Source organism: Cryptotermes secundus, unplaced genomic scaffold (genome assembly GCF_002891405.2).
Source record: "Cryptotermes secundus unplaced genomic scaffold, Csec_1.0 scaffold327, whole genome shotgun sequence".
Lineage (NCBI taxonomy): Eukaryota > Metazoa > Arthropoda > Insecta > Blattodea > Kalotermitidae > Cryptotermes > Cryptotermes secundus.
The window spans coordinates 234,761-248,573 of record NW_019720706.1 but is presented as its reverse complement, the minus strand read 5'-3'; the positions used below and the strand labels follow the sequence as shown (position 1 = coordinate 248,573).

Sequence of the window (13,813 nt, the reverse complement as noted above, 5' to 3'; positions counted from 1 at the left end):
ACCACTACCACTACTATCACCACTACCACCACTACTACTACCACCACCACCACTAATATCACCACCGCCAGCACTACTACTACCACTACCACTAATACCACCACTACCACTACTATCACCACTACCACCACTACTACTACCACCACCACCACTAATATCACCACCGCCAGCACTACTACTACCACCACCACTACCACTACTATCACCACCACCAGCACTACTACTACTACTACTACTACCACCATCACTACCCAACCACCTCATATTTTGAGCCCGCTCTTTGCTTTCCACATTGCTCTTTTCCTACCTCACCTCTTCCTTCGATTTATATTTCCCATATTATTCCTTATTTCCTTCATTCACTTACTTCTCTTTTTCTTTCTCCTCGTCTACCCTGTCTTCCACTTTCCCTTCAATTTCAACCATCAATACCTCTCCACAGTCTGATCTTCTGCACTCCGTATTTGAAAACGCAATCTTCCGCAAATGGTTTTCATTTATATGGAAATCTTCCTGTTCTCTGACTGCCCCGTGTTTCCAAGTAGACAGCATTTACGTACATATCTCATTGCTCATCGTTCCGGAAATGCCCTCATATACATCTCTCAAGTTTTAAAAACCATCCAGCTCGCTCTTCGCACTTCCAGCATTCAGATGATGAGGTAACATAATTGATCGACATTTAAGCAATTCATTTCTAAAGAAAAGGGAACAGACCTAGGAGATCACCATGCCGCGCGTGCGTGTAACTGCAAGTGAATACATCCCCGTTACAACCTTTAAAGTGGAAACACTATGAAGCAATGGAAATGTATCTTCGAACCTGTTGATTGAATTTCTACTAAATTTTGTAGTGTGGATCTATACTATTCGTGCAATCGAAGTTCGACTCGCATTGGTCTAACGTGGTCACCATGTTTCGTGAAGGGAACATAAGTCTCGGCGACTGGGAAATTATTGGTAACATTTGATTTCACTGATCCATAAAAACGATATTCCACAGCTACGAAATAAGGACTCTTCCGTGGTCCCGATAGGATGATCGCGTCTCTCCACTGTGAGTTTCAAAACACGCACACACATATACATATGTATGTATATAAGGTAAAAGGTGCAGTTGTCAATCTCTTTAATTAAAGAAAATACCGTGATAACGTGGAATCAGGATAGCGCAGTCGGTATAGCCACTGACTACGGGCTGGACGACCGAGAGGTTGCCGTTCGAGTCCCGATAGGATCAAGAATTTTCTCTTCTCCACGCTGTCCAGACCGGTACTGGGGACTCTGTCCACGAGGGTAATGCGGCCTGGGCTTGAAGCTAACCATTCACCTCCAAAGAGTACCGAGGTCAAGAAAAAGTGGATCTATACATCCACTTCCCCATACGTCTTCATGGCGTAGTGCTTAATTATTTAAGCACAGGGACAGCTTTATCTTCTTCACCTTTACCATGACGATGTATGGCAGAGTGGAGCTATAACTCAGTGAGTTCTTAACCTGGGGACTAGACTGAAGTGAAGAGTCAGCTTCGCGCTCCGGTCGCTTTACTCTCGAGGAAAGAACCCACAGTACCCACGGTAATGGAGCCGAATGTGGATATTGTGGAGAAGGGAAAATTTTCTTGCTTCCGTTGGGAATCGAACGACCGACTTCTCTGTAGCCCAGCCCAGATCCCAGACAATACATGGAGTAAGCTCATGCAGCTCCCCATATACGTATATGGATAGCATTAGAATTTGGGCACATTGATCCTGTATATTATTTCTTTTCAAAGTTCGCACTGCACTGTGACCACTTTGATGAACCGCAGGGAAAGGAAGACACTTCAAATTACCAGCATATCGAATGTCAGAAGAAAGTTCTCACTATGTAAATGATGACGAAAGAGGACGACAGGATGGAATAAACTGAAATACACGTTGGGAAACAAAGAAACACTACATATCCCTACAGATCAGAGCAAAATGACAAATATAACGCTACGTACTGCAGCTGTAGTTCAATATATTTCTGTAAGTACGGAAGTTCACATATTCATTCAAATTATAATTCTTTTTATTTTACTATAGGTAATTATATGTGTAGTAGTGGCCGATCAGAGTAACCGCATCTAAGGCATCAACTGTCCTAGCTCGCTCGCTCGAACACTGGGATCGTGGGTTCGAATCTCACTCAGGGCATGGATGTTTGACGTGTGAATGTGTTTATTCAACGTTTGTGTTGTCCTCTGTTTAGGTAACGGTCTCGTGACGGGCTGTTCACATGCTCAAGGAGTCCTACCGTCTGTATAAAAAAAAATTATGGAAGTGAATAAAAGGCCTGAGCCCTAAATGGGCTGGAAGATCCATTGGATAAAAGAATTATAATTGTGAACACTCTGTTAATGCCCACGAAGGAACGTATACAAAAGTTTTACTTCTTGCTGGTGACTGTTAAGAAAGTGTTGTTTATCTTCCTAGCTTTCAGAGACTACAAACTCTCACGAGTTGGAATTTGCCATGTGCAGGCTTCCCTTGTAGCAGTTATTACTTGCTTCCCAGTCCGAATATATTTATACATGTGCGTTACTGTGAAACTGTTTCATAATTAACCACAACTTTCCATTTCAACTATTACAATATGTTTACACACCTGACGGCCATTACAGAGTTGTGACGTATTAGAAGTTCCTAACTATGTGTAAGTTTTGTTACCCATCTGGTCACCAAGCATGTCTGGAGGCTTTGGATGTAATCTTGTACTCAAACTATCCGTCAGAGTTATAATCCTGCACTTAGGGAAACACTTACAGATCTAGAGGATGTTAGAGGAAAAGCTGACAAACTAAGCGAAGGAAGCATATTCTAGGCTTTAGTGTAAGTTTATTGCAGTACTTTACCGTAAATTATAATTCGACAACTGATTTGGAATGTATGAATTTATATGTATCTTTAGCATATTTTTTTTAAGTAAACGAAATTATATGTTGTACAGAATTATTAGGCTTATTTTGGACTCTATCCATCGTCTAGTATAAAAGACAAAAACCAACAACGTTTCGGAGACTGGATCTGTCTCCGTCCTCAGGTGGATGGGGCAGGATAAACCTACTCAGTTGGGCCCGTTAGAAAGAAATCAAATGTTGTTAAGTCTGTCCGTCTGTGTCGGATACTGCAGCTCCTGATCACACCAATCGCATGGTTTTACTCCACCCTCCACAACGTATGTATCTCAACATACGAACAGTACGGGAACCGGATTGCTTATTGCTGTGTTAAAATTACGTGCCGTTACGTTCACCTGATTCATTCAATCATAAGAGGTTCTACAACCCTTTACTGGGCCCTGGGCTCTTCATCAGTTTCATAAACCTTTTTACACAGTCGGTAGGACACCTTGGGCAAGTGATAAGCCGGTCCCAAGGCCGCTACCTACACACAGGACAACACAAACAGAGATATCCATGCCTTGAGTAGGATTCGAACCCACGATCCCGGCGTTCGAGCGAGCGAAGACAGTTCATGCCTCAGGCTGCGCAGCCGCTGTGATCGGCTTAGTTAGGATCAAGCCGAGCTTTAAATAGAATGGTTTTGTGTAGAGCCAAATATGGTAACCTTCCAGCATACAAGCATTTTAGTTGCGTGAAATTTAATCACACCAAGTGCCATTAACGTAAGTACTGAATTAGTGTCTCGAGGCCGCTTTCTCTCAAAAGCCAATTGTATTAACTGTCTGGAGTCTATATGTACTTAGTCTATGTAGGGCATTGCTTGTTTTGTTGTCTGCCAGCGCGTCGTTACCTGTCGTTACGTTGTTTCAGTGGGAACCAAATGCAAACTAATCACAGTTAATTACGAAAAGAAGCGAAAGCGGGCAGCACCGGCTATTCCTTCATACAGTCAATACATAGCTTGAAGGCGATCATCAACATCGTCAATGGTTCTACAGCTCTTTGTTGGGCCTTGGCCGCTTTTTCAGTTTCGTAATCCTATAATAAGTCGGTAGGACTCCTTGGACGGCGGATCAGTCCGTCGCAGGACCTCTACCTATACACAGGACAACACAAACACTGAATAAAGATACACAGACATCCATGTCTCGAGTGGCATTCGAACCCATTTCTCCAGTGTTGAAGCGAGCGAAGATAGTTCATGCCTTAGACCTCGAGGCAACCGTGAATGGCTTTGATGTAGGCGGTACACTCCTTGGAAACGTCGGTGAACTTGTGCCAGACTACACGGAATCATATCGCATCATAGTGATCGCCATGAGTACTTCAAGTCTTAGAGTGAAAGAATGTTCTGTGGAAACCGCAGCTAGAATACCGTCGGGCCAGCAATATCCAGGTGTTGAGCATAGTCCTCGCCTAGCCTCTCCAGGTTAAAACACAGAAAATGTATGTTGTCCTCAAAATAGGCTCACATTTCACATTGCTACTCCACGATCATCGTTTGGAAATTCTGGAATACTCGCAATTTGTAGCCATTTCTGTGGTCACGTTCTTTCTTGCGAAGTCGACAACTGTTCGTGTAGCCAGGAAAATCCCTGCTTTCACAGTACTTCACCATGTTCACAAGTGGGTCATGCCTTGAGCCATTTTCAACAAATCAACCACCTCATACCCTATTTATCTATTTTAACATTTCCTTCTTTCTCAAATCGTATCTTTTCTTAAGGTTTTCGGGGAAAAATTGTTATAACAGAAATATGTAACTTCTCTTTCCAAACACCCAACTGGCCTGCCCTTCCAAAGTGATCACTTTTTCTTTATTGCTAGTGGGGTTGGACTAAGTCCCTTATACTGCGGCCATTTCTGGCCTATTGTACCAGCCCCAGATGATAGGTGAGGGTGATTGTGGAGCAATTGGTAGAATGAAGATTGGCAAAGGAAACCTAAGTACTCGGAGAAAACCTGCCCCAGCGCCACTTTGTCCACCACAAATCCCACTTGACCATATCTGGGATCAAACCCGGGCCTCCGCGATGGGAAGCCAGCGACTAACCGCTTGAGCTATGGCGCGGCCGTCAAGTCACTTCCCTAGATCTATCTCCCAGTCATCACTCTGTCCAATTGATTCCCAACATGGTGACAGAAATGTGGCGGCGCATGCGCGTAAACTGGGCATGAAAAAAAAACTTATAAGGTTTTCCTTTCCGAAGACTATCCGGGTACGTGTATGACAATTACTTTCCGAGATATATATATTTTTATTTTGGATAACTTCCATCTGGACACCCTATATTAGTTCTGGAAACAGATGCTCAAGACACTTGAGATTCAGTGGTCTGTTTCATCAGGCCTGTATGTCGGTGAACTAACGAAATATTTCACTTGACTTTCATAACAAACAAGTAGAGTGCATTTTACGCGTCTGTTCATGGTCTCACGCTCAGCTCCCTAAAATTAATTGAAATAATAATGAACTTTCATCCTGGAAAGTCGATCTCAGTGCATTACTACATTTAATTTAAGTCGATGGCAGATAATATAAATAAAATCGATATAATTATTAGAAGTTCCGTGAACCCAGTCTTACAAACTGCCAAATCTGGAAATTGATTTTTACATTTCAAATCAATAAAACTATTCTCAAATATATAAATAAATTGTTAAAATATAGTCTAGTCAATAAACAGGTGTAGAGCTATAGCGAGACAGAAATAGGGAGATAGTCACACAGATAGACAGCAAGTATACACAGTGACACAGATAGAAGCATAAATAAATAAATGATTCTGTAGTTACTTACGGCAACCAAATTCATCTGACAGATAGTTTCCATTCTGACAGTCATTTGTCTGATCACAGATGAATTCTGGGTGAATGCAGCGGTCTTTGTCTCTGTTCTGATTCGGTTCGATGCAGTTAAGCGTCACAGACGGGTTGCACAGATGGATGCCTACGAACACAGCAACACACTAACGTCACTGTCTCTTCGCCAAGAAGACTCTGTGACAGAAGATTTAAATTTGACCTATCGATTGAATTACGTCATGGAGCTGGAATGCTCACATCCACCAGCTCATCAAGAAATTGGCCGCTCTTTAATGTATCCGCCACTATACACGAACTGCCACTGGACTCTATGTTGGGCCGCTAAATCCACTCCATATTCTCACAGATCTACTTGTATTTCAATGTTGTGTTCCTTTATGTGCCTAAGTTTCCCATGTTGTCTTCTCCTGTCAGGTTTTTCCACAAATGTTATACGCATTCTCTCCTATACGTATGTGTGTACGTATGTACACGAATGTATGAATGTATGTATGTGTACATGTATTTCGTATGTATATGAAAAATAAGAGAGAAATTTAATATACTTAACCTATTTGATTTGTTTCATTCTGGTCCGTCACACTAATATTATGAAAAAGTTAAATAGTTCCGTTCAGTGTGACTGGTTAAGATTTTCTTATTTCAATTATTCATGCCCTTACATGTTTCGGTCTTCAGAGGCCACCTTTAGAGGGACACCTTTACATCAATACTGTTAGAGGCTACTATTACAGTACATGTTCTACATACAATATAAATAATATAGAATTGGCTGTAAAATTTAAAGTATTTACAACTACAGCGGCTGTTCCAATATTTTAAAATATTTATAGTTAGAATATAATTTTAACAAACTAACTATAAATATTTTAAAGTACTGGAACAGCCGCTGTAGTTGTAAAGACTTTAGATTTTACACCAAATTGTATTATTTATATTGTATGTATATATTTTAACTTTTAGAACATGTACTGTAATAGTGGTTTCTAATTGTATTGATGTAAAACGTGTCCCTCTGAAGATGGTCTTTGAAGACCGAAACATGTAAGGGCATGAATAATTGATATAAGAATATCATAACCAGTCACACTGAACGGAACTATTTAACTTTTTCATACTTAATCTACATGAAAAAATAAGGGAACATCAACACTTCCCACACACATCAAGAATGACTGAGGCTGCATACCGAAAAAGTTGCGAGTGTGAAGACAGAAAGGAGAATGTACTCTTTAAAGACAGAAGGATCAGTTCATTTAGAAAGAGGTTATTAGGCCCAACCTTGCTATTCCTACTCTTAATGATGATGATCAAATGACAGGAAAATGGAAACACGGCTTGATTAAAGAGAATCCAATTATTGTGTTCGTGAAAGACGGGCTAATTAAAATAATACATATGGTACAGAGAAAGGTCCTAGAAAAGGCGTAAAAATATATGCGTTATTCATACATATGAATATACGGAGTGAGAGAGCTACATTTACATACAGATATTCGTACAATGAATCAACATTTTCACACACACACAGGCAAAACTACTTGCCTAAGAAGTGGCGAAGGACCACATGTACCGGGGAATTAACATTAATAAAGAATTACGGAAGGCAGAAAATAGACTGAACTGCAAATACCTGGGAAGGTAATATTAAAATCGATTTTAGAGGGCAACGATGGGGGGTTATGGACTCGATTAATGTGGTTCAAAATATGGACCAATGAAGGGCTATTGTGAACACGGTAATGAAATTCCGGGTTCTATAAATTGTTGGAACATTTTCCAATATCTGAGTAACTAGTGGTTTTCAAGAAGGATTCAACTCTATTGTGTTGGTTAGATAGTTAGTTAGTTGGTTGTGGTAAATATCATCTCTTTGAGTAAGCCCTGGCACCATGGAGTAAGCTTTAACAGAGCTATGAATATTAGCGTCCATTTGTCTATAATCCGTCTAAATTGCAACACTTTTTATCTTACACTTCAATATAGTCTCTAACACTACATGTTTCGGCCTCAAACGGCCATCTTCAGGTGTTTTTTTAAAGATATTCAATTAAGATTGTGTCGAAATTGCTATACTGTTCCAATTCATTTTAAAAACCACACGCTGTAGTCTTTTTTTAATTAAAATTAGATAAAATTCTTTTATAATTTGTTACCTATTGTTTTGCTTCACTCAGGGTGTCGTCATAGCTTGTTCCTCGCGTCAGTTATTTTCTCCTGGTCTGTTTCCTCCCCAACGTGTGTGTTTTCTTCCTTACTAGTCTTTACTTTACTTCAGCACACTAATTAATGGGCTGGCAAAAGCTGCCTTTAATGTTAGCAATCCCTGTATTGTACAGGATGTTCGAGAACGCACCGTTGATGTTGGTGTAAAACAGGTCGCAATTGGTCTCGTCAGCGCACGGCTGGTGGAAGACGTTGCTTCCCGGAGTGGGTACGCAGTCGCACTGCGAGTCACACACGTTGGCTTGGCGGATACAGCGTCCGTTTGGGCACAGGAACTCGTGGACACCAGTGCAGTTCTGACCTGAGGCACAAATGCAAACTTATGCAGTGAATAGTGGTAACTCTGATACACACAAAACTTAATAGGAATGGAAAGGAAGGAAAGAAATGAAAGGTTAACGGGGATGACGATAAAAGAGAAATATGAGGAAAAAAACAGGAAGAAATAAATATTAAGGAAGGAATAATTTACATTTTTATTTATTTATGGTTTATTTCATGATGCTCTCAGTAACTCAGACTATACAGTATTGAATGGTACGATAATCAATGGTTACGATTTATAAGTCCGGCATTTGCCTGAAGAGTCTGAGGAAAACCATGACAAATCTCGGTATGGATAGCCAATGTGCCGGCTAATATTCGAATAGGGCACCTCCATAATAGAAGTGAGAGAGCGAAAATATGAATAAAACATAAACAAGGATAAGGAAACGCGGAAGGAGAGAAGGGAAAGGAAGGGAAAAGTACAGAAAGCAATAAAGAAAGAAGAAAGACGGAATAAAAGACAAACGAAAGGAAAGGAGGAACAAAGGGGGAAAAGGCTAAAAATAAATAAAGGATAACAAAGAAGAAATGATGAAAGTAACAGAGAAGGATACGAATAAATAAAAGAGGTCTAACTAAGAAAGGGGACAGACATGTACTGGAGGGAAGAAACTTTTGTGAAGAAATAAACATTTCCAGCAGATGTAGGGAAAGGAACGTGGAAATCCAAATCACGAAGATTATGGGAAAGAGAATACGGGAAGATACAACGAAACCTGCTCAAAGAGGAAAGGTTCTACAGGCGATATCAAACTGGAAATTAAAAGTTCATTTTATATATTCGCTTTTCAAAGTATATGCATTTACTTTCTGCAACTTATTCAGTTGTGATGGTGTCTGAGAGGATATTTTTTTCAATAAAATAATAAGAAATTATTAAACGACTGTCGTAACCTCCCAGTATTTAAAACAGAGCTATTTTATAAACGTGACACTTGTTGCAAATGCCATATTTTGCACTGATACTCATAACATGAGCTTCATGAGGAATACAGGGTGGACCCAATGGATGGGTTTCATAAACGTAGATATTGCCCCTTTATAAACATTAACTGTTGAGCTTGGCTGTGTCGTGTCAATGGAATGTTTTTACCACGTGCTGTGTCACTTTGAACTGTAAATTCATTAAACAGACATTTTGAGAGACCAATAAACGCAATACTGCGTGAAGCAAACATACACTGGGGTACAGTCTGTGACAGACATATGGAAAATACATTAAAATGGTGTCAGAACTATTTTTTTTTTTCGTTGGCACTACAGCCTCAGTGGGCCTAAGCCTGCCTCCATGAACTTCTCCGTTCACTTCGGTTTTTCTAGATCTTACACATTCGGTAGGACTCCTTGGGCGGGTGATCAGCTCGTCGCAAGGCCTCTACCTGTATACAAACACAGAAAGAAGGCAACACACAAACTAAATATCTATGCCCTGAGTGGGATTCGAACCCACAATCCCGGTTTCCAAGCGAGCTAAGACAGTACATGCCGTCAGAACTATTAGTCGAGTAAAAAATATCTAAATTTCTGAATTAACAACTCATTAACTAGCATGTTCGAAAAAAATATATAAATTTTAAATTTATATGGTTCAACTATTAATGAATGAGGGTACTATTTGATGTCAAACATAATTTTATTTATTCAATTATTTTACACATTTTTGCTTACGATTCTACCTCCGAAAGTAAAGATAGGTATATTATGGCATCACGCCAGTAAATCCGTTACTTTCTTACCTCAGCTACGTTTTGACACAGGCAATGAATTTCATGAAACTTGTTACAAACTTCGTACCACCAGAGGTCACCCCACATCTATATCTTCAAATTACCTATACACAATAATATAAATATGGCGACCATGTGTTAGTCTGGGCGGGGAGTGTGTTACAGTGGAAACAGTTGTTAGGAACTGATCACCCAATTGTGTCATCAGGTACAATTAATCCTGGAACGGCTGGATTTCTTATAAATAATGTATCAAAAATTCAGCTCGTATCTCACACGATGCACACTGTGTCTGCGCTACAAAGATCAACCGGATAATGTTGTTAAAGGGTAAAGTTATCCGTGTTTAATAAGCATTACACCATAAAGGCGTATGGGGGAGTGAGCGTATAGATCCACATTTTCTTGACCTAGGCACTTGCTGGGGGTGAGTGGTCAGCTTCACGCCTCGGCCGCTGTACCCGCGTGGATAGAACCTCGGTACTCATTGGGTAGGAGGTTGAGTGGACCCCAGAGCTGATCTGGAAGACATATTGAAGAGAAAATTCTTGACCCTACAAGGACTCGAACTCCGACCTTTCGGTCTAGCCCGTAGCTAGTCGCTATAACGACTACGCTATGCCGACTAACGGTTAATACTGTTTGGGAGTAAAAAGTTGCTGTTTACTGTGAGAGCAATGCGAAATACACAAATGTACTCTTTAGGCAGAGAGCAGGGTTAATGTGTTGAAGCAGGTTGTAAGTGTATGACCGCTGCGCCTTGAATTTTTAAAGTAGTCACAGAACCTGGCATAATTCGCGGTAGCGTCATAACTGAGACGTACCATAATGTTGGTAACATTATCATGAAGTGTGTAACTTAGTGAATAATGAGAAGTTTCATAACTTATTCTCTTCTCTAAGTACATATAATTAGAATGATCAGGTCAAGGAGGATGAGATGGACAGGTTATGTAGCATGAATGTGGGAGAAAATGAATGCATACAGGATATTGGTGGGAAAGCCAGAAGGAAAGAGACCACTAGGAAGACCTAGATGTAGATGAGTTGACAATATTAAAATGGATCTCAGAGAAATGGATTGGATTGATCTGACTCAGGATAGGGACCAGTTGAGGGCTCTTGTGAACACGGTAATGAACCATAAAATGGTGGGAAGTTCTTGAGTGGCTGCACAATTGGCGGCTTCTCAAGAAGGGCTCGGCTCCATAGTTAACGTAATGTGTAACTTAGTGATCTGGTACAATTGGAGGTTACTGTGGGGCACCAAGAAATACGTGAAGAGATACAACTAGAACGGATCGCGGTTATATATGTTCTGAGATTGGAAGACGTAAGTTTCATAGCTTTGGTGTTAGCGATGTTGAACTTAGATAATTCTGCCATAAGTAGTTACACAAATACGTACTTCCTGCCTGCCTTCCTCCATCCCTTCCCCTCAGCTCTACATCTCAGGGGGAGCTTTGGCCTCCTGAACAATCTGTCTCTATGCTTCTCTACTGCATCCGAGGCTGATTATCTTGATTTTGTACCGTTTAGTTTTTACGGTGTCCGGTTGCTAGTCTCACGCCGAACCCCCAACCTGGAGGACCAGGGTGTCCCTCTTTGTCTGGCTCATACCCTTGACCTGTCTGTCATGGGTGGCCCTACCAGTAACTACGCTACCGCCGGCATAGCTCTCAGGGTCTCGGTAGCACTCAAACCCCACCACCACAATAAGGTGGAGACACCATCGGTGGGGAGTCTTTTATTGCTAGTGGGGTGGGACTAAGTCCCTTGTACTGAGGCCACTTCTGGCCTATTGTACCAGCCCCAGATGATAGGTGAGGGTGATTGTGGTGCAACTGGTGGAATGAAGATTGGCAGGGGAAACCGAAGCACTCGGAGAAAACCTGCCCCAGCGCCACTTTGTCCATCACAAATCCCGCTTGACCAGACCTGGGATCGAACCCGGGCCACCGCGGTGGGAAACCAGCGACTAACCGCTTGAGCTATGGCGCGGCCTCGGTGGGGAGTTACACAAATACTTAGTTTTATAAATCGTTAGTTCATTATTTACGTAGTTAGATAATCAGTCACGTAATTACTTGATATATATGTGTATATAATTATTTTAATTTCCAATGAGCCAACTGCTCAAGTAATCAGTAATTTCCTCAGTCACTTAGTTAATCGGTTATTATTTTTGTTTTCCCTTGGCACTACAGCCCCAGTGGGCCTTGACCTACCTCCATGAATTTTATTAGTTAATTACATAGTATTCTGGTCAGTCAAATGATTGGTTAACTAGCTCATCACTTCGTTAACCAATTTTTGAATTAGTTATTCCGCTAGATTATTAGACGGTAGTTCATTAAACTGCTACTCAGTTAACCAGTCAATCAGTATCTTAGTTTATCAGCGTGTTACTTGATTACTTTGTAATTTAGTTATCGATCCTTATGGAACCGCATTTACGCTGGACACACTGTAAGCTGTGCTCGCGAATTTAACGTAGATGTTTCCTTTCTTCGTGTTTCGTGTTTCACTATACGGCCCTTGCAGAATTTCATGATCGGGTCGTCTGTCAGCTGAGTCGCGCAGTCTGTCAGCAGCAAACAAAGCCCCCAGAATAACAGCGCTCAGACCGAATGTTAACTAAACAGTACCTCAATTCACAATTTGACGCTTGTTGTTGTTTCATTCTGAAGTTATTTCTAAACCGAAAGCTCTGTTTATTTGATTCCGGGCACAAGGGTAGTTTGATGTTCTCTTCCACATTTCCAAGAATTAAATTACTACACGCAAGCAGTCACTGTTAAAAAGTTACTGTTTACAAACATTCCCAGGATATTTACGAACCTAGAAAACAAAGTAACTGCGAGGAATATCCCGCAAAGCTGACATTCACGCAGCGGGTCACGAAATTCCCGACTTTCAAGTAACCTGCGAGTTAATTTTACTGTTCACAAAATCCAGTCTTTTCACTGTATTCCTAGCCATTTGAATCCGTTTCAAAACTTCAAACTTTATTTCTCCAAGATACAACATATCAATATGGTCGTCTCTTGTAGGTCTACATCTTCCAAGAAGTCTCGTTCTTCGGGATACTCAACTAAGTTGGATGCATTACTCATCTCCAAAATGCGTGCTGTATGGTTCACTCGTTTCATTCTCCTGCATTTGGTCACCCTGTCAATAATGTGAACTGTTTCATTATGTAATTTCCTGCATTCTGCTCTTACTGGTACAGTGCGTTCAATGATAGAGGAAACCTGGCAGCAGCGTCACTTTCGGCACCTGTTATAAAGCACGGTAAGATTGTGTTATCTTCTTACAGTATTCTTAAAGCGGCCTCCGTAGTCTAGGGGTAACGTTCCCACCGCATAACTCAAGGTACGCGGGTTCAAACCTGGTGGAGGTCTTGGAATTTTTAAGGGCGGAAAAATTCAGGGAACAAGTCCCCCGGGAGGGACTCTCTAGGAGACCTCTGAGAAAAATTAGGCAAAAAGTTTTCGGCCCAAGTAGTTTCCAATGCCTCCGGTAGATGGGGAAGTATCGGGAACCACTGCCAGCTTCGCTGGCTGAACGGGGCTGATAGCGAGCACCAGTACTGGCAGGGTATGGCGACTGGTAGAATATCAAAGGGGGACGTACAATAGACGTCGCGGTGCATGGGGAAACCCACCCCTCCAATAATAATAATTCAATTCAATTCAATTCAATTCAATGCTTTATTTATTTACGTGCCGAGCTCAACAGCGGAGGCCAATTACAGAGTCAGCACGGAAAATATAAA

The 13,813-nt window shown here is 41.1% G+C and overlaps 1 protein-coding gene across 1 annotated transcript in view; it reads right to left on the bottom strand.

The window, feature by feature from the left end:
• The window catches only part of LOC111871617 (G-protein coupled receptor GRL101), a 203,147-nt gene that overhangs the window by 45,646 nt on the left and 143,688 nt on the right, over positions 1-13,813 (bottom strand). The window contains exons 9-10 of the mRNA XM_023864843.2: positions 8,112-8,282; positions 5,730-5,879 (exon numbers count right to left, since the gene is read on the bottom strand). Of these exons, the coding sequence (XP_023720611.1) occupies positions 5,730-5,879; positions 8,112-8,282 (321 nt within the window). The remainder of the gene's footprint in view (positions 1-5,729; positions 5,880-8,111; positions 8,283-13,813) is intronic.